Source organism: Xyrauchen texanus, chromosome 42, assembly GCF_025860055.1.
Source record: "Xyrauchen texanus isolate HMW12.3.18 chromosome 42, RBS_HiC_50CHRs, whole genome shotgun sequence".
NCBI lineage: Eukaryota > Metazoa > Chordata > Actinopteri > Cypriniformes > Catostomidae > Xyrauchen > Xyrauchen texanus.
The window spans coordinates 13219714-13246676 of NC_068317.1; the positions used below are offsets into that span (position 1 = coordinate 13219714).

Below are 26963 nucleotides of genomic sequence, written 5' to 3' on the forward strand. Positions count from 1 at the left end.
CCAAAATGTATTTGTGTGTGTGAGTAATCATCCTGTTTAATTGTCCAACTCTGCTCAGGGTAGATTCTCTCTCTCTCTCTCTCTCTCTCTCTCTCTCTCTCTCTCTCTCTCTCTCTCTCTCTCTCTCTCTCTCTCTCTCTCTCTCTCTCTCTCTCTCTCTCTCTCTCTCTCTCTCTCTCTCTCTCTCTCTCTCTCTCTCTCTCTCTCTCTCTCTCTCTCTCTCTGCTGAGACGTGCATTCCTCGCATAGCACTCTGTGTGGAATGAGAGGGAAGGAAGGGCGGAGAAGACTCAACTTCTGCCAATAGAAGGAAACGCTGTCATTTTTGTATTATTATTATTTATTTATTTATTTTATCTCAGTTACAAAACTATCGGCCTGATATCTGCGTCTGTTATTCACCCTGCGCCGCTGATCCAACTCTGGAATTGATCTGGTGATAAACAGCATCTAATGGGATTTAAGAGACTCCGTTATCGAGGCGTAAAGGAGGACTGTCGGTTATAATAGCCTAAGAACCGGCGCAAAGTATATAAAGCTATAAAACAGATCGCAGGTGACCCGAGACGCGATTTAATAGTTGCCGTTCTTTTAAACTTCACTTGGCGTCTTAAAAACGCCCAAAACCCGCGTGCGGCGTGAACGGCCCTTAGACATTTGAGAAAGCTACAAACGTTTGTTTGTTTGTTTTGTGCTCCACCTTAAAGGAAAAGATATATGATATTGATATTGAAAGCTGTTGTTTAGAGAGGTGCTTTTGCCTCTTCGTGCGCCACGTTTGAAGACCTAACCCAGGCGTAACCGTCAAGTTCCTCTAAACAAGGCTTTGTGGATGACAACGCATGATTGTTTATGTTTGGTATGACTTTATATGAACCTTTGCACGAATGCGTTTGTCTTTAAACGGAGTGACTTTCTCTGCCTAAATGCTGTTGAACGTGGGCAGAATAAAACCCACTCCTTACAGAATGCTGGACTAAGGGCACGGAAGATGGCATCTGCTATTTTTGAGGGCACATCCCTGGTCAACATGTTCGTGAAGGATTGTTGGGTTAACGGGATCCGCAGACTCATTATAAAGGGACAGGAAGAGGAGTTCTTTGAGATAAGGACTGAATGGTCAGACAGAAAAATTCTCTACCTACACAGAAGCTATTCAGACTTGGGAAGACTTTTAAAAAGACTTGTAGGGTGTTTCCCCGAGGATAGAAGAGATTTATCCAAGTCGCCTCTGATAGAAGGTGGGTGCCAAATGTGTGCTGCACAAAAGTCAATCTGTAATTCTATTATTTTCTATTCTATTCTATTCTGCCCTTATCTACTTAATATGATCCTTCTGTTCTAATCCTTTAGTCAACTTTACTATACCCTACTCTAATGTCCTCTGTTCTATTATATTCTATTTAACATGCCCTACTCTATTTTAATTCTTCTCTACTCCCCTTTACTTAACTTTACTATACCATAATCTAATGTATTCTATTCTATTGAACTCTGCCCTTCTCTATTTTATTTGACCCTACTCTGTTCATTTCACCTTTACTTGACTCTTCTACACCCTATTCTATGTCCTGTATTCTATTCACACTCAAAAAGCATTTTATAGATTTATGCATTGCATTTTCACATTGTAAAACATTTTCCTCAAATTGAATTGAGTAATCTTTAAATGAAATGTAAAAGCCTTTGATTTGATTAAATATTACACAGTTTAATTTCCTGTACATTTGTTTTGAAACTGAAATGCTTAAATTAGTTTTAGTATTCGGTTCTATTCTATTAGGCCGTTCCCTACTGTATAGTAATTCTATTCTAATATAATTCTATTTGATTCTATTTCAACCTATATACCCTTCGCTCCTTTACCCTTTCATACTCTATGTTTTAGTCAAGCTATTCAAAAGCCAAGTGTTTACCACTATCTTTAATGAAAGGACCTGAAATGATGAGCCACCTGGAAGCAAACATGTTTTTCATGTTGTTTGGGAACAAGGTTAATATAGGCAGCTTAATAATTCACACTGGACTAGATACAGTGACACACAAACCAGATCTATCATGCGGCTCCTGTCTTTTTTAAATAGATGAGTCAATGACCAGAGCTCTGAATATAGATCAGCCACTTTTAGATAGGTCATACACTACTTAAAAGCAGATGTTTAGGTTAAACGGTTAAATTATACTGCAATTGGGGTTTCATTCCTCATTAAAAGTGACCCCCAAAAAAGTTAGTGAGACAAGAAACTATGTTTAAAAAAAAATATGGTTTACAAATAATATAAATGGGTAGAATAATTGGATTATTCTTTTCTAACATGATTTACATGGTTTTACTCAAGACTTACTCAAGTGTAATTTCTCCCATATATTACAGTGAGAACACTACTAAATGTCTCCCCCTATTGCATTACAGCGTTACTGCAGTGCTAAATAGGCAAAGTGGCCAAAACAAACTGCATCTTGTCTCATCATGAAGCACTTACATTTGAGTCCTGCGACTATAATAATTTGATCAGCTATGATCCAGTTGGTTTCTGCTTGCCTTAGTCTAGTTTCTAGTGTCATGCTGTCTCTCGATATCCTTATCAGGACTTTGTAAACAGTTTTCAAAGAAATATCTGCATTGTGCAATGTGAATGTTTGGTTTGTGTCATTGTGAAACACCAGAATATTGAATGGCTGATGTTTTTGTGTGTTTTTATAAGGATTCAATCAGTTTGCAGTGTTATACTTAAGTCTGAATTGTTGAAGATGAACACTTGTATGATCTTACAGAGTGTTAGATATTATAACTCGCTTATTCTGAGTTAAAAACTCTATGGCTCACATCACATATGAATATCTGGTTCCAGGTCAGCAACACAGGTCTCTTTAAAAAGAGCTATCAGATTGTGTAACATGATGTCTATACACATGGCACCCTGCTTGAGGGATCTGCGGCTGGCATGTCATTTCAAGTTGGCTAGCTCGTGCTATCTCCACAAACTCAGCCACATTGGAGATTATCTCTTAGTCTTTAGCCACCGAGGTGGAGTGAGCCTTGGACACCATGTGCCAATGGCTTTTCTGTTGTGCCCAGATGTTATCCCTCATACTGAATTAAGCATTCACAACCACCAGTAAACTAAACAAGGCCAAAACTGGTCACTTCCAGAACATTCACTGCTTTTGTACCTTTCTCTTTGAGGTCAAGATGTGATTGGATCAAGAATTTGAGTCTGACAGTATTGTTGGTGGTTTTTGTGTATGTGTCAGCATTGTGGAAAAAGTCGGTTGTACATACATCCTCGTCATTGTCCTGTCCATTGAATAACTCTAGAGAAAAAGGTTCAATTTGCATTACCCTTGTTTGGCTCCCCCTTTGATTTCACAGGCCCAGTGTTTATTTTTGAGTTACCAAGCAACTAAAGTTCTCTGTCTTATGTCATTGCCAGTGTTCCAGGGTTCATTCTGGCTGTAAGCAGTGGTCGATTTGTAAAAAAAAAAAAAAATCAAGGGGGATCGTGTTTGTGTGAATAGTTTGTTTTCTTTTAAATGTATTTTGAATTTAATAGATCTGGACAAAAATGAGCATCACTTCACTGACCCTTAGGACACATGGCCAAAATATGCACCTGTTATCCTATGTTACTGTATTTTATGATGAATTCTGTGAAAAGAATCCACACTATGATCATGAAAACTGTTTTTATCTAGATCGCTTGCTCGCTCACTGTCACAGACACACATTTGTTTCTACTCCAATGACCGATCTAGTAAAGGAAGTTTTAGCTGTTTATGAAGCATGCTGAAACAGTGGGGTAAAAAAGTTTTTTTTACACACAAAAGTGATTTATGGGACAAATCCTGAAAATTGTTTGAGTTAAAAACATGTATATGTTGTAACTTCACACTCTTCATAGCAATATCTTACATTCTGTTCTCTCGCTCTCTCTTTTTTTTTTTTTTAAAGAAAGACAAAATATTTCCTTGAACTGTTCTCTTGGCCATTTTTGAAAGTGCTTGAAAATTTGAAAACGTGCATTACCTTCAGTGGCATAAATTTCATGTGAACACTAGGAAGGACAAATCAACCCATTGCTAAACTCCAACATACTTGCCAGTGTTTTCAGAAAACCGCCATCTGCTCGCAGTGGAGAGAGAGCTTGCCTGCTCTAGGTTGCCAGATTGATCTTATCTGCGTCTGCGTGTCTAAAGTGTCACCCTGCCAGAATATTTCCAAACTGTACAAGTGTCAATATTTGATTGGGGGATTTTACCTATAGAAATCTGTCAACCTTAAACGAAACAACCTTTCGACCTTAGTCGATATCTAATTCTGACAGACAAATTGCAGTTATTTAAAAGAATAGTTCACCCAAAAATGAAAATTTGCTGCTCATTTACTCACCCAGGCCATCCACGATGTATCTGAGTTTCTTTCTTCATCAAAACAGAATTTAAGATTTTTAGGATTTTCATTTCAGGCCTACTCCTTTAAAAAATGCAAGTGAATGTACTCCATTTTTTGAAGGTCCAAAATGCATATTTAGGGTGCATCAAAATAATACATGATTCCAGTTGACAAAAAAAGTTCTGAAACCAAACGATTGATTATTTTTAGAAACAAAACAATACTTATATACTTTTTAACTACAGATGTTCACTTCCGTACATCTCTGTGACATGCGCTGATGAGAGGGATGACGTAAGCTTGTTGGTAAGGTAAGGAGGAGGCAGGAAGCGTGTCATTGTCTACAAGAGAAACTTGCACAGACCAAGTGCAGTTCACAAACCAAAACAGTCCAAAACAATATAAAATCAAATACAAATAATTTCCAAATAATAATAATAAAAACATTAATGCAGTAATTGACATTCCTTTATTTTGGAGCAATGTCGTTGCATTATCTACTTGTGCTTTTTTTTTGTAGCAATATATATAGGATATATGACTGTCAGGATATTCAAGCTACACAAGTTGTAGTTAGTGAAACCATGTGCGAGAGCATTTACTGAGATTCACAGGTTTACACAGTGAGATCAATGGTACAGGTGACATCACACAGATGAGAAGCTTCATAAACTGAAGCGAGTGCAGGGGTGGTGAATTAGAAATCGGGTGATGAGGAGCGGAGCACTGAGGGAGGTGCAGAGCCCGAGGGAGGTGTGACAATGACAACGTTTTCACACATACCTGAGTTCACTGGAACTATTGAGAGAATGTAGGGGGTGTACTGATATCCAGTTTCAGCTTGATAAGCCAGAGCTTCAATTGCTCATGATCATGTATAGACAATCGATGAAAAGTTAATATTTTTCCCGCCGTGCATTTTCTTTGGGGTTTCTGAAGGTTTAAGCATCCAGGAAACACACACACCAAACGACCATTTTGAACAATACACTTGTACAAATACAAATCTACAGCAAAGACAATTTAACTTCTGTACAGCACTCCTCTTTTAAACAATGACACACTTCCTGCCTCCTCCACGCGTGACCTTACCAACAAGCTTACGTCATCCCTCTCATGAGCACGCATCACAGAGATGTACGGAAGTGAATATTTGTTGTCAAAAATTATATAAGTATTGTATTGTTTCTAAAAATTATCATTTCTTTGGGTTCAGTAGAACTTTATTTGTCGACTGGAGTCGTGTGGATTATTTTGATGCACCCTAAATATGCATTTTGGTACATTAACTTGCATTGTTTAAAGGAGGGTTATTAAATTATCAGCAAATGTTCATTTTTGGATGAATTATTCCTTTAAAATCTGTTATTTATCAAAAGTAGAAAATTAAATATAACACAATTAATCAAAAGGGGATGGAGGGGGTTTATATATGCATATAGGTATGTATGTATGTACATACATGTATATATTAGCTCTTTTGCCGAACACACCACCCAGTCTGACATTGGTCTTCCAAACAGATAGTCCTGCCCCAAACTTACACCATTGGTGGAGTAAATGTTGCTATATCAGGCTGATTGGGATACTCATACAAACAGAATTTTTTTATTTTGCCACAGATTCGCAGTTACACTTTCAGAGAAATCAACCTACAAATGGCTTATTTATAGTAGTCTCTGCTTATACCAGTGATGTTTTCTGAATATTTTACTAGTTTGTCTCAGTGATGTGCGCAAAAGTGTAAGAAAAAATAATAATACAATTATTTATAAAGTTTAATCTGTCAGCAAGCCACATCCTCTTATTTGTTGTATGTAATATACACTGGTGGCCAAAAGTTTGGAATAATGTACAGAGTTTGCTGTTTTGGAAAGAAATTGGTACTTCACCAAAGTGGCATTCAACTGATCATAAAGTTTAGTCAGGACATTACTGATGTAAAAAACAGCACCATTACTATTTGAAAAAAGTAACTTTTGAACAAATCTAGACAGGCCCCATTTCCAACAGCCATGACTCCCAACACCTTATCCTTGAGTAATCATGCTAAATTGCTCATTTGGTGTTAGAAAATCACTTGCCATTATATCAAACATAGTTCAAAGCTATTTGGTTTGTTAAATGAAGCTTAACATTGTCTTTGTGTTTGTTTTTGAGTTTCAATGGTATGCAATAGACTGGCATGTCTTAAGGTCAATATTAGGTCAAAAATTAGAAACAGCTTTCTCTAGAAACTTGTCAGTCATTCATTGTTTTGAGGAATTAAGGCTATACAATGCTTGAAATTGCCACAAAAAAAATAAAACCCTGAAGATTTCATATAAAGGTGTACACTACAATCAAAGACAAAGTACAACTGGCTCTAACAAGGACAGAAAGAGATGTGGAAGGCCAGATGTGCAACTAAACAAGAGGATAAGTACATCAGAGTCTCTAGTTTGAGAAATAGACACCAGACACCTCACAATGTCCTCAGCTGACAGCTTCATTGAATTCTACCCGCTCAACACCAGTTTCATGTACAACAGTAAAGACAAGACTCAGGGGTGCAGGCCTTATGGGAAGAAAAACAAAAAGAAAAGGTTAGACCCAGTTAACAATTTTTGGTTCCCAGAACGTTCCCAGAACGTTACTTTCAGGTTCCCAGAACGTTCCCAGAACGTTTCCAGAACAAACATTTCGAACGTTCCCTGTTGGTTAGCTAGGAAAGTTTTCTTTACGTTAATAGAACGTTCCCTTTAGGTTAGAGGAACGTTCCGGGACCGTTCCCTAAAGGTTCCCGGAACGTTCCCTTTAGGTTAGGGGAACGTTCCGGGAATGTTCCCGGAAGGTTCCCTAAAGGTTCCCGGAACTTTTCTCCTAACCTCTACATCCTGATATGCCTGTACACAAATAAGTCTACAAACAACATCTTCTACGTTGTTTATTGTTCAAAAGCATAATAATCGTATGAATATAATATTATTACAATAAATTTAATGTATGCACAAAATGTGTATATATATATATATATATATATATATATATATATATATAAAAAGCCATGAACATATATTTTAAACAACATATATTACAAAACTGCATTGCAACGCAATAACCATGAACATTAATATTCTAAAACTAAAGAGATTAGCCTGTAATAATTTAATAAATGTAAATAGGACATATATTATCATATACTAATTATTATCAAATATATCATGAGAAACTGACATTGTTTATTTTTCAGATTGACATGAATAGTAATTTTATAAAAAAAAAAAAAAAACATAAGAATCATATGAATATAATATTACAATAAAATTAAAAAATTAAACCTAAAAATAACCTGCAGGGAACGTTCTGGGAAGGTTCTCTTTAGGTTGTAAAATAACAACCTGCAGGGAACGTTCCTAGAACGTTCTTATTTGGTTCCCAAAAAAATAACCAAATGGGAACCATATGAGAACGTTAGGGGAACGTTCTGTGTTTATTGGGGAGTGGGCAAAGAAACACAGACATTGGACAACAGATAATTGGAAAAGAGTGTTATGGATCTTAACCCCATTGAGATTTTGTGGGATCAGCTAGGGCTGGGACGGTTACCGCATTACCGCAATACCGCGGTCACGTGACTCCAACCGCGGGTCTGAGCTTGTCACCGTCGTCACCGCAAAAAAACAAAAACAAAAAAAACATTGGCCTGCACATGTGTGCACGTTGTGTCTAATGACATGGATTCGTTGTGTCTAATGACATGGATTCATTGATTCTAATGATATGGATTATGTCTAATGATATTAGCCTACATGGATTCAAGGTTTTCTAAACAAAACTTATCAAAATATGGAGCAAATCCGACCTTTCAGCGAGTTGGGGAGCGCAATGTTCCATGACACATAATAACATTCCATTTGTATTAGAGATGCGCGGATGGGCTATTATTATTTAATCCGCAACCGCATCACAAAACTCATCTGTCCGCACCAACGTTTTTTGATACATTTTCAAAACCGCATCCGCGGCGCTGACTGTTTTAAGGTCTGAGCGATGCAAGGCGCTGCTGCCGCGAGGCTAGAAAGCTCTTGGCTGTTCTAGAAAGGAGACTGATCCAATGCAGCAAAGATATTTTAAAGGCTAAAGTCTCTAGTAGGCTATAGCCTATTGGCTATGTTGTATCCCCAGAATATCAGCAGTGAAGTCCGTTTCCGATTGGCGCACAGGGATATAAATAAATAGTAACGCACATCGGCAAACCTGACTACTAGGCTACTGTAGCCTAAAATTTTATCATTTTGTTTTGAATTTTGTTTAAAATGCATTTTAAGATTTCTATTTATTTCTCATGTCTGTGAGGCAGTAGGCCTAGCCGCCGAGTTTCGGTTCATTTATGAGAGAGCTCACGCGCAAGAGATCGCATCGGCGCTTCCACGTCCTGCTGCTGATTATATGTCTGCTATATTTGCTTCTTATTTATTAATTCCAGGCAATTAGTTAATGAAACAGTGATTAAAATTAAGATACAATTTATACAAAACGAAATTTTAAGTTAAAGAAAGGCTTTCTACAAAACAAAACTTAATAAAGTGGTCAAAATCATGTCTGACCCATCTTCAATGCTGAATGTATCTGAGAATAATCTTAAATAAGGAAATATATACAGTGATTAGTTCATGCCAAATTACTGCTTGATGAAAATTTGACTATTTAAAATTGTGCTCGTTTTTTTTCTTCGGATGTAGGTGACAATATTTAAAGTCTGTCTATCAAAAGCGACTTCTGATGTGTGCGCCAAAGTCTGTCGGGGGGGACTTCTCTGATCCAATGTAATGTATTTAATGCGGTTTACCGCTATACCGCGGGAATATCTTTCTTTTCAACCGCGGTTAGAAAAAATCCATACCGCCCCAGCCCTAGGATCAGCTAGACTGTCTGTAAGGTGCGTGAGAAGTGCCCGACAAGACCGACACATATTTGACAATTGCTACAGGAAGCTTTGGTTGAAACGTCACCTGAGTATCTGGACAAACTGACAGCTAGAATGCCAAAGATCTGCAAAGCACATGGAGGATTTTTTGATGAGAACTCTTTGAAATAGTTTAAATGTTTTTTCAAATTAGTAATAATAAAAATTAATAGTAATTTATGTTATTAAGGTCCTGACTAGACATTGTGATCAGTTGAATGCCACTTTGGTGAATAAACATACCAATTTCTTTCCATAAAAGCAAAATCTGTACATTATTCCAAACTTTTGGCCACCAGTGCATGTAATTTTATATCTATGATTATGGTAAACTTTGGAGCTTTTAAAGACATAGCATAACACTGCTAGTGATGGTTTACTAATTATGATCCAAAAATGATTTAATGACCTAAAACCTATATATTGCCCTGAAGGGTGATGTCATCATCATGATGCATTAGTAATGAATAGCAGTCATTAAATCAGTGTGTTGTGGACTCTTTCAGTGCCCTTATAAGAAGAACCTGTTGCATAAAATCTTTGTGTGACCAAAGATTGGGTCTTTGTTGTCATCAAAATTGTCATTTTTTTTAAATTAAAGCTCTGATGTGTTAAATACAACAGCACAGATTCATAATTGTTTTCAGTCTGACTTTCTTTGAAGTAATTGGGTTTCAGTAAAGCCCATTTCATAATACTGTAAGGCTGGATTCGTCCATGGTTAATATCATGAAAATATCATGTCCAGGTCAAATTTCACCTCAAAATCAAAATGAAAAATAAATCTAATACCATTAATTTTTAAATCAATTTTATTTAATTTTTTTGTAATTCCCATTTTTTTCAATGGTGATTTTAGTTACTGTTATAAAGTATCTTATTACTAAATTACAGTGAAGAAGTATTGGAATGAGTATTGTTAATAGAAAGGTCAGCTTTGTGCTCACATTTAAAGCAACCTTTTGCAGAACTAGAGGGGTATTTTTGACGTATTTGATGCCCATTGTGCTGTACCAATTTTTATGGGGTCATATAGCTCAACATTTAAATGTGAGGCTAGGAGTGTGCTTTTCATTATACTACAATGGTTTTAGGTGTTGGCTTAAAGGGGTGTCATCACACCCTTCATCATTGTCTAGACTGCCCAGTAATTGGTGTGGTCATAAAAGAAGTGATAAAATAGTTATTGGCCTGTTTCTGCATTAGTCAGTGAGCAACATCTCATTAAGACTGCACATAAAACTGAGAGGCAGAGTGCTTTACTAAAGATAAAAGCTTCTTAAGGCAAGAGATGTTGTTGATTATGCTGTTGTGCTCTGTTTTTGTTCACATAGGGCTTGTGAAGATTAAAGAAGTGAGAGACATTGAGACTAAGCTAAATGAAGTGGAGAGACTGTTGAAGAACGCCATTAACTTGCCCTGGAAGGTGAGAGATCCAACTGCTGACATCAGTATCTACAAAGCTCAGATTAAACTATCCTGGGGTGGTTTGCTGATCTTGCTGTAGCTTGCCACCAAACTGGTTTCCTCTGTTAAGTCTGGTCTGGTTTAATGGTTTTAGAGGGATTTTGGGCTGGTCATGCTGAGAGACCAGCTAAGCCAACCAACTAAACAGCAGCTTGGCCAGGCTGCAAGACCAGCTAGACCAACTTAAACTATCTAAGACCATCAAACCACCTTAGGCTGATTTAAGCAGGATTTTAACCCCCTCTGGGTCTGAGGGTATTTTGGGCCCTGGAGAAGTTTTGACATGCCTTGACATTTGTGCTTTTTTCAGTTGCTTAAAAACACATTAATGGCAAAAGTCTGATAACACTGTATTCAGCACAAACTGGGCTACAATAATATGTGAGCAACATGTTTGTATTTGTAAATGTAACGTTTATGCATGTGTGGCGACTAAAGATTCCTAAAGATTTAGGAAGTTCTGCTCAACCTCCACGTTAGCATGGATAACCAGGCCACACAGTGAGGTTGGCGGTTATAAAATTACCAGCTACGCCACCCCGGGGCCTCTTTCCCGGGGAAATGCCCTTCACCCTAGAGCAAGGCTCACAGGTTCGCTATAACAGAGTCAGGTATCAGACTTGGTTGAGTACAAAACAATAAAAAACTTTATTTTCGCATCAATGCAAAGTATTACATTTTATTTAACAACACCACCAATAGATTAAAAGAATCCACACAAAATAACACATGGACACTCACTTCAGAATTGGGTGCTGGCTCTCCTTGACAGAAATGACACAGCAATCATACGTGCACACTCACATCACACCTCACTGTGAGCACAGCATTCAGGCAAAAGTACCCACCACCACAATCGGGAAGAGACGCTTATCCTTCTGCCACTGGCTGCCCCAATTCTGAAGGAAGAAAGAAATAGGACAAAATAACACGAAACACACACACACACACACACACACACGCTAAACCAATTATATATAAAAACATTAACCACAATGACAAGTAAATCCAAAACACAATTTTAAAAAGAGTTCACCACATCAGTTCGGCTCATCAGATCGAGGTGCCGCGTCCGGTCACCCCGACAGCTATTTCTATGACGGACAGAAATGGGCAAAAAGCAGCATTAAACAAAAAGGAAACGCATTCAATGGGCCACTCTTAGGTTGACCACACATAAGAAATAAACAAGGAAACTTATCACAGACAAAATACATACATGAATAACATACCCAGCATAATTCACATCAAAAAGAATATAAATTTCACAACAATCAACTCACAGGAAAATCAAAATAATATTTAAAGAAAACAAACTTGCAGAACAGAATGATAACAGTTAGGTGGCTGATCTAATAGTTCGGCGCCACTAAAGGCTTTCAACTGAAATGACTCACGACCCACAATCAACAGTCCAGCTGATTGAGTGTTTTGAACGCCATGAACACAAACGATGGAAGAGGGACCAGGCACAGCACGTCTACACGCAACGGGAGCCGAACCAGAGTTAATGGCGATCGTTTGTAGATTCCATAGAGCAGACAAACTCGTATGGTGCTGTCTCCCTCGAACTAGAATATGAATCACGATGAGGAGTCCGATGATGTCAAAACAGGTAGCAGAAACAAAGCAGACAACAACATCCGCACAAAGATTTAAATGAAGCCCAGAGCCCACTGTAACGTCCCTTGTACGTTGGCCCGCACCTTAAATACAAAATATAACACAATATGAATTTGGCCAGCCTAGCTAGTAGCGATCATAGGGTTACAAACTCAGTTAAAACATACCTGTAGTGCGATTCAAACGGCACCAAACTGCCGCGCATTAAGCACCATCCATGAAACAGATCAAATTAAAGGCACCCCACAAAGCTCCTCTGTCCACCCTTTGACAAACAAAACCAATGGAATCCCTGTGAGACAACCCAACAAACAAGCCACGCTACAGTCACTGCCATCAGCTCTTACCTTACAAACATTCACGCGTCCCGCCGGAAACGCGATAACTCGCTCAATGACGCGGAGAGAATGCATACCCGTAGCGACACCCTTATATGTCACCGAAGGAATGCAATTAAAGGGCACTCCCCCTCACATTAAGTAACCCCGACAGAAGTAAACAGTACTACTACACATGGTTTTTGAAAAAACAACCATTTTTAAGTCATTGAAATAAGGCCATATAACAAATACTAAACATTTGTCCACAAGCCTTTTGAGAACTGAATCTTGTAGCCTAAAGTTTTTGCTACAAAATTATGTGAAAACCATCCTGATCACTCATTCATACAAAACAATATAGTAATTTAAGTCTTGTAACACATTTAGTGTTAGAAAGGTCATATGTGAGGAGGCGTGAAATATCATGAATATTGATGTGATTCACAACTGAGGAGACAAAAGACCCCTCTCCTGGGAAAAATCTATGAGGAATGTGACAGAAAGAGAATGAATGTGAGGAGACTTAATGATCAAAATCAAGTTTTAAGTTAAAAGAAGTAATCTAACTATACATTTTCTTTACATAAGACTTTACTTAATTTTAGACCTACACTACCATTAAAAGTAGGCAGGGCAAATGTATTTTATAGTGACTTTATTACCCTTTACCAGCAAACTATTTAGTTTAGAGACCAAAATTTTACTGTGTGACAGAATGGATGTTTTATTAGATCTTGCATTGTAATACAATGTGCTGTTTTTCTCAGTTTTCTAGGTCAGAGGTTGTCTTAACTTTCTTTGAACGTTCGCCGCTCGATCAAGTCCTGAGGAATGATAATGTCCACAAGATTCAACCCTGTTTTTCCAATCCAGTTATGATTTCAGGTAGGCTTTTATATGATAATATATTATCAAGATCAAGTTGTTGCAGAAAATTCAAGAACTGATCCCAGAAAAACTGGATGCATTACTGTATTGCCACCGGCCTTGTCACTGTGCTTTGGACTACAAGGTTGCTTTCTAAAAGTACTTTATTACTTTAAATATTTGATTTTATTAATAGGGCTATTCTACTGTAAATAATGGTCCAGGATTTTACACCAAATGTTTTGCCCAGATTTATTAATTACATTAAAAATGCAATTCATACAAAGTAGTTACTTGAATACATCTCTACTGTGATCAACAGTTTCTTAGTTTAAAGACATTTTGACATTTTTGTTTTTTATTTAAGTCTCATTAAGAGCTGAAATTCCTGAAAATAGAAATGCAGGCATAAGTAGTTTGGAAGAAACATTTATTATTTCTTAAAAAATCAGAAGTGAAACAATTGTTTGTTTTAATATGAAATTTACAGTATTATATTATTTTATATTTTGAAAGTCAGGTGGTGTAACCAACATGCAGGTAACCATTCTGTTGTCATGTGACAAATCAATAGCAAAACAAACAAACAAACAAACATTTAATTGCGTTTGCGTTCACTGACATAATCAAGGAGCAAGGAAAGTATTTTAACTAATTGGTTACACCACTTGAATACATACAGTATATACTGAAATACAGTATATACTGAAATATTAATTATTGTAAATTTGAATATATCAATGTTTTACCATTTATTAAATATAAAAAATATAAGATAAAGTCCCAAAATAACCCCATGTTTTTATAGATAATTTTGATGATTTGATATCTGACTGATTCTTACAGAGATTTTGAGGTCTAATGGCTTTTGCATGGCAAACACAGAGACCATTGTATTTGATGAGAGCATTCCACTGGACAAAGAGAGACCTTCCTCCACTGACTCAGCCCAGCATTCGTAAGTGACATTCACACTGTCGTTCCAGTCCAAAACACAGAATACATATAAAAAAAGGAAATGCACACTGATACAGATTTATTGTACAAGGGCTTTTATTACATTCATACAATAGAGTTTTACATAAGTCACTGACAACATGCATGCAGTAATATTTTCCTTGAGTGCACAGTGGTTTTCACACACAGGAAGTGGTACTTATTTCCTTATGGGTGTGGGAAGGAAGCTCTGGAATGAAACTCAAGATCCTCCCTCTTATGGCACTTTTCCACCGTACGTTATGGTTTGACTCGCCTCAACTCTACTCGCTTTCCTTTTCTGAGCTTGCATTTCCACTGCAGTTTAGTGCTGCAAAAACATGGGTGGGATCATATACCGATCGCCGTAGTTGCGCCACCTCTACTGCGGTGACATCATCATAAACATGACACAAACGGACCAAAACAATAACACGACCGCTAGCTGTTAGCTACTAGCTAATTGTGTTGCATAAAGCAGTTGTTGCATGGTGATTTTTTTCAAGTGTAATAGTTAAATTGGCATGGTTGTTTTAGAAGCAAGCTTCCAGTTGCTGGTCAATTAAATAGAGTAAAGCTTTCAAGCAGAGTATAGAGTTAATGTAACAAAATCCTCCATCGTGGATCAATGCCAGTCCATGGCACTCTCCCTCCCATTGCTCGCTGGTTTAGATAGCTTCCATTTGGTCAAACCACTTCCACTTTTCCTTGATGGTTCTGTAGTCACTCTTAAGTTTGAACTTTTCCCTACACTGTTGGCGACCAACAGCTGATACACTTCCTGAGAGAATTTTTTTTTTTCTTTCTTAGCTAACGAGTTGACCGTCTGAACCTCGTTTATTGACCATGGAGTGGTTTTGCGCACAGCCATTTCTTTTTTCACAATTTGAAAGGCGCGTGAACAAATTATACTGTTATCGCTGTTGCTATCTTTAAAAGTAGCGGGTTGATGTCACGTGTTGTAAATTCAGTGATGCTGGAAGTGACGATTCTCTGTGACCAATCAGTAATCTGCAGGATTTTGTCATCACATTTAGTATCGGCTCGGCTCGCTTGGAACTTTGACCGAGGTGGTACTAAAAAATTATCAGGTACCAGGTACTATCCACAGTGGAAAACCCCCAAAAAAGCGAGCAGATTCGAGTTGAGTCGAGTTGTACCGTGCAGTGGAAAATCCCCATTTGACATTTAACTCTACCCACACTAACACACAAATATGTGATTTGCACAGTTCCCCTTTCCCTATTAAACACGGTTGACTAATCAACATCATGCAAAGTTTTGTCCTTGTTAGGTGATAAACAATCACTTTTAGACACTTACCAAACAATAATAACTGTTTGTGTAGTTTCTGGCCATGTTATGTCACTGATTTGTTTCTGGTCTTTGCTTGAATCTTGCTGTTAATAATACTGTATCAATGATGTCGTCATGCCTTAAAATAGAGGACTCAGATTTTATTTTATATTAGCTCTGTCCATAAACCTAGTGAGCTGTTGTGCTGCCTACTGCCTACATAAGAGAGCTACTATCTAAGACAGCACCTAACCCTCAAGGAAGTGTCTGATTTGAAAGACTCTTCATAGGTAGCGCTACAGATCACACACACACACATATATATAGAGAGAGAGAGAGCTCGAACTGACTCAAGACTTGTCTAATGCTTGATTTACATGATGTTTAATATTAGCATGTTGCTAAGCTAACAACACAATAGTCTAATTAGCACAAAAATACATTCTTATTGATGCGTAGCAGTATTCAATTTTCCTGGTTCAATACGAGTTAAGCTTAAGTTCCAGTGAGACACTTACAGTAGAAGTTAATAGGGGGCTATTTTGGAATGTTAAAATACTCACTTTTTCAAAAGTATAGCAACAAGACATAAACTATATGCATGTTAACATGAACAAATCAGTTACTAACCTTTTCTGTGTAGAGTTATAGCCAATTTTACAACTTCGTTGCCAACCTAAACTCCTAAACTGACTGTAAAAATGACAATTTAACTTCTTTACAGCTCAAATAATACATGAGTTTTAATAGATGAATTACTGTAAGTGCTTTTATAAAATAGTAAGCGTCACAGTTCTGCCTTTAAACCAGCCACAAATTGGCCCCATTCACTTCCATTGTAAGTGATTCACTCTAACCTTGATTTTTGCTTTTTAAAGAAAAAGAGGGACAAGTTGCCACAATTGCTTTCGATTGAGCTTAACTTGTGTTGAACCTGGAACAAAACATTATTGACATATTGAACCAAAACAAAGTATCTTATAGGTTTATAATGCAGCATGAATATGTTGTCTGTTTGGAAGTTTTAAGTGTGTCTATTCTGTCTTAAACTGTTGCTTTGGTTGGCAGCTCACTAGGTTTTGAAGAGAACTTGCTTCACCATCTTTGCATGTATTTAAACTCAGAAAATATTATCTCTGAACATGCAGGTGCGATGAAGATGGAAGAGAGTCCCTGGATCCTGTGGATCAAGATCTGAGTGATGATGACTTAGAGGCTTACGTCACTAACTTGTCCTACTACCACCTGGTTCCCTTTGAAACAGACATCCTGGAGTGATGCACACAATTCTGCATGGGCAGAAATATATGGGGGCGCACTGCACCCCACCTCCCCTACTCTGATATCTTCTATCCAGAAATGGGAATGCGCTGCAGTTTAGATGCTTCTGATGCTTGGTAGGGTTTTTGATGGCAGTAAGAGAAGGATATTAATAAACAGGCCAAATACAGAGATTACCACTAACTTCCTGGAGCAGCTCACTGCTGTCTGTGTTGAGCAGATTTAATGGCCTGAGCCCAAAATGACACTGTACTCACCCACGTGCCTCATTATTCAACCAAAAATCAAGCTGCTGACAAGAAATCATAATAGGAACAAACATGAGGAAAAAATTAGATTGAATGCTGCTATTTTTGGGGTACAAATATGTGGAGGGCTGGAATGTTGGCTTTTTATTTAAAGTCCAGGCTGAATTAACTTTAGGAGTTGTGGTTAATTTTGCCTGTTTTCCCAAAGCCCAATTCCCAGAAAACCTGCCGTTTTTTTTTTCATTTTTTTTCTCCAGATACAGTCAATGCTATGAGACGTTTTTAGACAACCTGTGACTTTGGTTGGTGTTCTCTTTTCAAATGCTTCTTTTGCAAAAGAAGATCAGGAGAAGAATGTATAAAGATGGAAGATTGGGATCTTAATGGAACTCGTTGGAACTTACAGTGTGGATTCAAACAGACTATTTCTATGCTTTGGGGATTTTGTTTGAGCTTAATGGGGGAGAAAGTGTTATTTGGTAAGGATCCAAACTTCATTCGTCACTATGCAACAGCTTGGTTGATGTGCCAGAGGGCCACAATCTTGAATGAGAGCCCCACAGGCCCTGTTCACAACTCCGGAAACAAGAAGCAACTTTCTTCTAAGAAAACAAATGGCCATTTTGTGGAGGCAAGCACAACTTGTGTCTGTTTAATCATTGTGTGTGTATGTTTACTTACTGTAAAACAGCATGTAGAAAAGTTTTCATAAAGAAAGATGTGGTCATGTTTATGACAGACAATGGCCACATCAGCATAAAACTTTAAAATGAAAAACAGTCCATGACTAAACAGTTATCCAATCTGTTTCCTTTCCATGTTGTAGCCAATGTTGAAAATGACAAAGAAAAATGAAAATTCTGTCATTATTTTTTCACTCTCATATGGTTCCAGACCCATATGACTGGAAGATATTAGACAGAATGTGAGCCTCAGTCACCATTAACTTTCATTGGATGGAATAAAATATGTAATGAAAGCTAATGGTAACTGAGGTTAAGATTGTTGCTAACATCTTTAATGTTCCACGGAGTAAGAAAGTCACACAAGTAGGGCCGCTTGTGTTTAGCGGCCCTACTTGTGTGACCCCTAGGGGGTTTAGGGGTCCACGTGATATGAGCGTGAAGTGATTGTCTGTGTTCCGCAACTGCTTTTGGTTCCTTGAAAAACATATAACGTGCGAGTAAGGGCAGCCGGTGGACTCTCTGTTGTAAGGGTAAGATGGTGTCCTCCTAGGGATTTGGTGCCTTATGCAGACTGTATAGTATGCGTGTAGGGAGCGGCGGTACTGCATACAAGTTTAGAAGGACATGAGGGTGAGTAAATGACAGAATTTCCATTTTTCAGTGAACTATCCCTTTAAATCCCTCCCTAAAGTGTTTTGAGTGAATTCTACACAGTGCATACTATCTTATGGTCTTTCGTCTACTGAAGGACTGCGGACAGTAGTTGAACTTTACTCTTTCTTCTGGAATACAAAGGACATGCACACACACTTGGCACAAGGCTCCTCACAAGCACACACATGCATAAACACACCCCTACTTTGTAATGCAGACATTCTGTCCCTGCTACCCGTGAGAAAGTTTTGCTCTTTTTTTTAATACAGAGATTTCTGTTGATTTATTTTTTTTTGCCCTTTCCTTTGTAATACAAAGCAGACAAACATGAAGAATATAAAGGATGCCCTTATAACTAGAGACTTGAGTTTGAGATTGTTTTTATATACTTTTGCAAACAAACCTATTTAAATTAGCATATTTTAAAATGTGCATATGTCTCATTATTATGCGAGCCTCAGACATTGACTGGTCGGCCATAAAACATTCCTTTGTAACATCCTGAAATAAACTCTCCTGCCTCTTGCACAAAACACCAGAGGCTGCACTTAGAATGTTTGCACACTATAAATGAATATTCTCATAAGTGCTGATCTGTAAACAATTTAGAAGTAGACAGCTCTGCCTTCATCTTGCATTCATGCAAGTCGTATTGAACACAGATTAAAGCTTGATTAAAGTACATGATTTACAGTAAGACATGACCAAATGCATAGTGCATAAGATGTCAAACACAAAAGATTTTATTGAAGTGTATTTTTGATCACTGAAAATGTATTTCATGAAATAAATATTTGTATAAGCATCACAATGAACAGGTCCTTTTTCACTGTGTTTTCAATGTTGTATAAAATACACATTTTATATACAGCATTCATTTAATGGTTCATTTGACTGAGGAAAGGAGTACATCACATCATTTATATCACTAATCATAATAATTAATATATTTGAAGTGAAATGCAAATTTGTGAATAATTTATATAAAACATGCCATTAAAACTTTTATGTTTACACAATGTTGAGTGTGTTATGTCGTGCTCTCTCTTTTAATCTTTCACTGTATTATTAAGAAAAGCTATTCAAACTAGCTGTTTTATATGCATGCAAGGCTCGATTTAGAAATCCTACCCTGTTTGTACAGCATGTATCATAGGAACTGTTTTTTTTTTTCTCATCTGCTAGACGGAAAAAAACAGTCATTTCCTCTTACTGATGAGTTCCACTGGATTTATTTAAAGCTCATGACGCCTGCTGTTCATTCATATTGTTTTGTTATTATATTAGGTATAGATGGAATTAATATTTGTAATAAGCATTTTGCTTATAAGAAATAAACATTTTCTAAAGAAAAGTCAGGAAAACAAAACAAACAAGATATTTAGATAAAGATAAATTAGGGCAGATGCTCCGTATATGCTCACAACCTGTTCAGTCAATTCAAGCTTGTAAACTTGTATCAAATAAAAGAAATAAGGCTGGTATCAGCTGTCAGATAGTGTGATGTTAGAATATTTTTCTTACTAATCACAGTTTTCAATGTGGTGAAGTAGCCTTTCATAACATCCAACAATTAGGTATAATTAATGTATGTTTAAAACATACTGTCTAACAATAGGCTAAATCAAACAAACAAACAAACATTTATAAATAAATCGTTTAAATAATTTGTGTTATAATAATTCCTCGAACACAGGGTTTCTTCCTTTTTACAGAAAAAAATAATGCAGCAATGAGTTTGGTTGAGGAGTTTTATTTTGTAATGGACTTTTATTTTGAAATATCCTTCCAGAGTGTGAATCGTGAACTTTATGTCCCATAATCTTAAATCTCATGAAACGATGGATCGTCAAACATCTGCTATCCGTCCAGAACATCGATTTGATACCAATAACCTGAAAAAATACCTGTCAGATAAACTTGGCAGCTTTTCAGACACCAAAACAATCTCTGTGCAGCAATATAGGTGACAAATCTCCTTTACAGTTTTAACATGCAACCAAAATAATAGATGCTTTATTATTTGTGTTTTGTGTGTTGTATAGGGCGGGTCAGTCCAACCCAACATTTTTCATTGAGACTGGAAATAAGAGTTATGTGCTCAGAAAGAAACCTCCAGGAGAACTGCTGCCTGGAGCTCACAAGGTAGTAAGATGATTTGTTTTGCGTTTAATAAAACCACATTAATGTGGACGCGTATGCTATCTGATGCATATTTTTTGAATAATCGTAATAATTAATCATAAAAATAGGTAACACAGCCTGTTTAGGTCAAACCAATGCTGTTGGGAACGTGCAGGGAGGACTTTGACACCAGTTACTGCACAACTTGACAACGCAACAAATGTATTTATATTAATGCACCAGTAGAGGGTGACAGAAGCAAATAAATCTTTCATGTGTGCAAGGGACGGATTTTTAAATTAGCTTGCTGATTATGCTTATATTGGGAGCAGATATCTTGGAGTATAGGGTAAAACGGGGGTAAAGGCACCCTTTAAGGAAATTTTGCTTTATTCATGGTCACAAAATATATCAAGAAAAAAAAATTATATATATTTGGGGTAACTTGGGGTAAAAGGCCCCTTGAGAGTTTAAAAGATATCATGTAGATATCAGGGGCAATAGTTATAGGCATGGTTGGGAAGCACTACAGAATACATGCTGTAAAATGTAATTTGTACCATATTCTAAAATACTAAAGCTTAAACAAATCTGATGCAGTTTTGCTACTCAAGTAAATGTATTTTGTTTTAAGGATTTTTAGATATTTTACAGGAAAACAACATTTAAATTCGCATTAAGAGTTAAAATCTTTGCCCTTGTATCAAAGGTCTTACTAGAGAAAAAAGTTATGCTCCAACGTGCATTTTTGTCATAGATTATATAAAATATAATCATGCCTGATAACGTATCGGTTACCTAACGTAACCTCGGTTCTCTCTAGATGAGGGAACGAGTATTGCATAAGCTAGCTTACGCTACGGGAAAGATTAATCTTTTCTGAGATATTGAAGCCAAAAAATTATCCTTAATTTTTGTATCCATTGTCAACGCAGTGCGGCAGCTGCAGACCTTGAGCGGGCTAGCTAGCGAGCTCATAGGTTGCTCTGCGGCAACTGCTGCAGCCTATAGACGAGCTTGGGCGAACTCGCATCCAATGAGAGGCGTCCGCGGCTCACTGCAACAAAGCCCGCCAAAATGGGCGTGACTAGAGTGCATATAAGCGTAGTTCGTAGGCTGGAACCCTGGTTTTCATTGACTGAAGCGAAAAGTCGCCGTGGGCGCGAAGCACGGCCGGCTACGCAATACTCGTTCCCTCATCTAGAGAGAACCGAGGTTACGTTAGGTAACCGTTACGTTCTCTTCACGAGAGGTTCTCTCAGTATTGCGTAAGCTAGCTTACGCTACGGGAACCCATTGTCAACGCCGTCGCGCCAAGCATCCACTGTATGAGCCCCAGGGAATTAAGGGGGACCCGGGGAGCCCTTATGAGTGGGGAAATAATGTTTGGCCGGCAAGAATGCGGGTCATTGATTGTGTAATACATAAGCACATAGTGGGAAGGGAACGACAGAGCGGCGGTGCCGGTCTGTGTGGAATGTGTCCCATCAGTGCAGTTCACCAGGGGAGCTGTAGCGTATTAAACCGCTAGTAGTTTTGCCTGCAGAGCGGGCACTTCCATATTGTAAAATCTGACAAAGGTGGAGGGGGAAGTCCATCCCGCTGCCACACATATGTCGTGAATGGAAATCCCGCTGGATCATGCCCACGAGGATGCCATGCCTCTAGTGGAGTGAGCCCTAATGCCCAACGGGCATGGCAGGTCTTTTGACGCGTATGCAGCAGCAATAGCGTCCACTATCCATCTAGATAGTGTCTGTTTTGAGGCGGCGAGACCTTTGGTGCGCCCTCGAACTAAACGAAAAGCTGCTCAGAGCGTCTGAAAGCGGCGGAGCGCGCAGTATACAATCTCAGTGCTCTGACCGGGCAAAGGAGATTGGCGTCGCGTTCAGCTATCGGATGCTGGCAGCGCCGATAGGGAAATGACCTGTGCTCTGAAAGGAGTACCGATCACCTTGGGAACATAGCCGTGTCTAGGCTTTAAAATGACCTTGGAGTCACTTGGTCCAAACTCAAGACACGCAGCGCTGACAGACAGCGCGTGAAGGTCTCCCACGCGCTTGACTGATGACAGGGCAGTCAGAAAAACGGTTTTGAGTGAAAGGTATTTCAAATCCACGGATTGAAGTGATTCGAAAGGGGGGCTTTCATAGTTTCGAGAACTATAGAAAGATCCCAGATAGGAACCGATGGGGGCGCGGGGTTCATCCTTCTAGCTCCCCTGAGGAAGCGGATGACCAGCTCGTTTTTACCCCATGACTGGCCGTGCAGGGGTTCAGCGAACGCCGCAACGGCCGCCACATACACTTTGAGCGTGGATGGGGATCTGCCCTTATCCAGCAGCTCTTGTAGAAATGCGAGAAGCGACGACACCCCACATGTCCGCGGGTCCAGGTCTCGGTCGGTGCACCATTTTGAGAACACAGACCATTTTGACGCATAGAGTCTTCTCGTGGAAGGGGCTCTAGCGTGTATGATGGTGTTTATTACTCCTTCTGGCAGAGCGACGGGTAGTCGTTGATCACCCACGCATGCAGCGCCCAGCTCTGGGTGGGGATGCCAGATTGTGCCGCGAGCTTGAGAGAGGAAATCTGCTGTCACTGGGATGGGCCACGGCGCTGTCAGTGACAGCTGCGTAAGCTCGGGAACCATGTCTGATTCTCCCAACGTGGGGCTATGAGGAGCACCGAGTGACGCGTTTCCTGATCCTCTGCATTACCTGTGGCAATAGCGAGACGGGAGGGAAGGCGTAAAGCGGGCGTCTGGGCCAGTCCTGGGCCAGCGCGTCCTCGCTTCGAGAAAAATATTGGGCAGTGAGAGTTCTCTTTGGACGCAAAGAGGTCTATCTCCGCTCTGCCGAATAGGTGCCATAACGCCTGGACTGTTTGAGCGTGCAGGGACCATTCCCTGGGGGAATATTGTCTCTGGACAGTCTGTCCAGGCCGTCGCTCAGGTGGCCTGGCACGCGCGTCGCCCTCAGCGAGCGCAGGTGGCACTGGGACCAACTCAGTATGCGTTTCGTCAGATGGAAGAGGTTCCTGGATCTGACACCGCCCTGACGGTTTAGGTAGGATACCACAGATCTGTTGTCCGAACGGACCAGGACGTGGTGACCCTGAATGACCGGGAGAAAGCGCACGAGCGCGTACTCGACCGCTATCATTTCCAGACAATTTATGTGAAGGAGCTTTTCCTGAACTGACCATAGGCCGAAAACCGGAGAGCCCTCGCAAACCGCGCTCCAACCCGTGTTGGACGCCGCCTGTCGAGATGACTTTTCGGCGAGATACAGCTCCCATTGTCACTCCCCGCTGATACCATTCGGCCACTGTCCAGGGCTGCAGAGCTGAAATACAGGTCTGAGTCACCTTGATGGGCTGGCGGCCTGTGGCCCAAGCCCGGCGAGACGCGGGTGTTTAGCCAATGCTGAAGCGGGCGATGTGCAGTAAACCCAGCTGAAGTACTGCTGCGGCTGAGGCCATGTAGCCTAGCACTCTCTGAAATTTCTTCAGAGGTGTGAGGCTGTTCATCTGAAATGACGCTGCTAGTCGCTGCACACGGCGCCGACGCTGTGTAGATAAGCGAGCCGTCATTGCCACTGAGTCTAGTTCTATTCCAAGGAAGGAAATTGCCTGACTGGGCTGTAGTGAGCTCTTGGTCCAATTGACTGCAAGGCCCAAACTGTTCAGATGACTGAGGAGAACTGTCCTGTGAGACAGAAGCTCCGTATGTGATTGTGCCAAAATCAGCCAATCGTCCAAATAGTTCAGAATTCGCGAAACCCTGACTCACGAGGGGTGCAAGCGCCGGCGTCCATGCACTTCGTGAAAGTACGGGTGCTAAGGACAGGCCGAACGGAAGGACGGTGTATTGATAAACCTGGCCGCCGATGGCTAATCTCAAGAATGGCCTGTGACGGGATTTATCTGAATCTGAAAGTATGCATTTTTCAGATCGAGAGAAATAAACCAGGAGTTTACTGGTTGTAAGCATTTTGAACGGTCTTTTGCAAGCGCTTTGTTCAAAACCCTGAGATCTAATATTGGTCTGAGGCCGCCGTCTTTCTTGGGGACAAGAAAATAACGGCTGTAAAACCCCGACTCGCTCAGAGGAGGCGGCACTCTCTATGGCCCTTTTGCACAGAAGGTTTGCTATTTCTGAACGAAGCATGCACGCTAGCTTCCGTGTTCAAAGTAGTTTCGAGCCAGCTCTGAAGCAAGGAGGACGGCGATTGAACTGTAGCAAATAGCCCTGTTTTATTGTGCTTAACACCCATTCGGATATCCCTGGAATATCTTCCCACGCTTTGAAGCGTAATGTTAGAGGGTGAATGGCCAAATCGCTCTGATTGCCGCGACACAGCCGCTGAACAGAATGTGTGAGCCGCTTACTGTGCTTATGCTGGACTGCTCGCAGACAGCATGGACAGGCTGTTCTGTGAGTGACTTCCGATTGAGGTGAATGGGGAAAGAGTCACGCCTGTTAAGTGATGCGCAAGCATAGCCACGGGCACGGGACTTACATACAGAGAAGTGTTTGCTGGCCGTGTGACAGAGCGGGCAGAGAATGGGCGCAGCGACGTATTCGTGAGCGCATTTATTGACTCTAACACTCGAAGTGGTTCAGTAACCGCTTTTGAGTGTGCTCTGATGGGGACACGGAACGTGTAATGCTTGTGTGTAGAGGTGAACACTAGATTGTGGGCACATTTTCTACACATAAGGCTGGTCATGTGACAGAGCGGCCAGAGAATGGGCGCCGCGACGGATTCGTGGGTGTGTTTATTAACCCTAACACTCGAGCGGGTCGTAACCGCTTTATGTGAGTGTGCTCTGATAGGGACACGGACGTGTAATGCTTGTGTGTAGGGGTGAACACTGAATTGTGGGCACATTTTCTACACATAAGGCTTTATTTTGGGTCGCCGTGGAAACGGCGCTTGAGTGCAGGCAAGCGGGTAATATCACCGGCTTGTTGGCTGCTGAATCCACCACTGCAGTAGCCTGAGAGAAGGGGACTGACAGGGGCGTACGGGACTTACATACAGCTGGCCGTGTGACAGAGCGGGCAGAGGAGGGGCAGCGCAGCGGGCTTGTGGTGCTTATTAACTCTAACACTCGAGCTGGTCGTAACCGCTTATGTGAGTGTGCTCTGATAGGGACACGGGATGTGTAATGCTTGTGTGTAGGGGTGAGCACTGGATTGTGGGCACATTTTCTACACATAAGGCATGTTTACTCTTTACAAGATTTCTTTGGGTCGCCGTGAAAACGGCGTTTGAGTGCAGGCAAACGGGTAGTATCACCGGCTTGTTGGCTGCTGAATCCACCACTGCAGTAGCCTGAGAGAAGGGGACTGACAGGGGCGAAGCTTTGACGGTGGTCCGGCCGTGGCGGACTGAGCCGCCGGTTTCTCAACAACACTAGGAGGACTTCGGTTGCTCAGGTTTCAGTACAATCTTAGGCCGAGGCCCGCAGGGGGCGACTGTCTGAGCGCTGATCGAGGGCGGCCGCCCTGTCGACGCTGAGAAGTCTGGCTTGTTGAGCTGGGCGCTGTGAAGAGGCTCGTGCAGGAGGCTGGTCACGTGGCGGCCTGCAGAGGAGCTAGCGCGACGAGGCAGAAAGAGATTCATGGCTTGGGCTTCGAGAAACGGTCAACAATGCCACTCACCGCGGAACCGAAGAGACCAGACAGAGAGAGCGCGCGTAGTGCGTTCAGCTTCTCCCAAGTCGGCTAGTCAGATCTGAAACAGCCTCTGTCTGTAAGACGGCCATGGAATGCAGAGCAGATGCGGCTTGGCCGGCGGCGGTATAGGCGCGGCCAACACAGGCGGAAGTAGTTCTGCAGGCCTTAGACGGGAGCACCAGCTTAGACCGCCATCTCGCGGAGGGCGGGCAAAGGTGCGGCGTGGAGTCTGTTGGGAGCCTGCTCAGGGGCGGTGACCACTCGAGCCCGAGGCGGTCGACGGCCTGTGTGAGGAGGCGCGTTAGTTCCCCTTCGACTCGGTCGCGGGTCCTGCTGGATTCCTGGGCCGAGGAGGAGGCGTGTGAGCCTGACCACTCCTCGCTGTCCGAAGCCATG

The 26963-nt window shown here is 40.5% G+C and overlaps 2 protein-coding genes across 2 annotated transcripts in view; both read left to right on the forward strand.

The window, feature by feature from the left end:
- Positions 1-265: 265 nt before the first annotated feature.
- LOC127634875 (PX domain-containing protein 1-like) lies at positions 266-19748 on the forward strand. Its single transcript, XM_052114604.1, has 5 exons — positions 266-1241; positions 10676-10767; positions 13519-13636; positions 14465-14576; positions 17038-19748. Exons 1-5 carry the CDS (start codon positions 872-874, stop codon positions 17165-17167), a joined length of 822 nt encoding a protein of 273 aa, XP_051970564.1. The 5' UTR covers positions 266-871; the 3' UTR covers positions 17168-19748.
- An 812-nt stretch (positions 19749-20560) lies between these two features.
- The window catches only part of acad11 (acyl-CoA dehydrogenase family, member 11), a 79004-nt gene continuing 72601 nt past the window's right edge, over positions 20561-26963 (forward strand). The window contains exons 1-2 of the mRNA XM_052114593.1: positions 20561-20724; positions 20804-20903. Coding sequence (XP_051970553.1) covers positions 20570-20724; positions 20804-20903 — 255 coding nt within the window. The 5' untranslated portion in view covers positions 20561-20569. The remainder of the gene's footprint in view (positions 20725-20803; positions 20904-26963) is intronic.

What these genes read in the sequence shown, in the direction of transcription:
- LOC127634875 (XM_052114604.1), top strand. Translation starts at nt 872, where the DNA reads ATGAACCTTTGCACGAATGCGTTTGTCTTTAAACGGAGTGACTTTCTC. An exon ending in CAATCCAGTTATGATTTCAG is followed by an intron (nt 13,637 to 14,464) that starts GTAGGCTTTTAT and finishes TGATTCTTACAG; the next exon opens with AGATTTTGAGGTCTAATGGC. An exon ending in ACTGACTCAGCCCAGCATTC is followed by an intron (nt 14,577 to 17,037) that starts GTAAGTGACATT and finishes CTGAACATGCAG; the next exon opens with GTGCGATGAAGATGGAAGAG.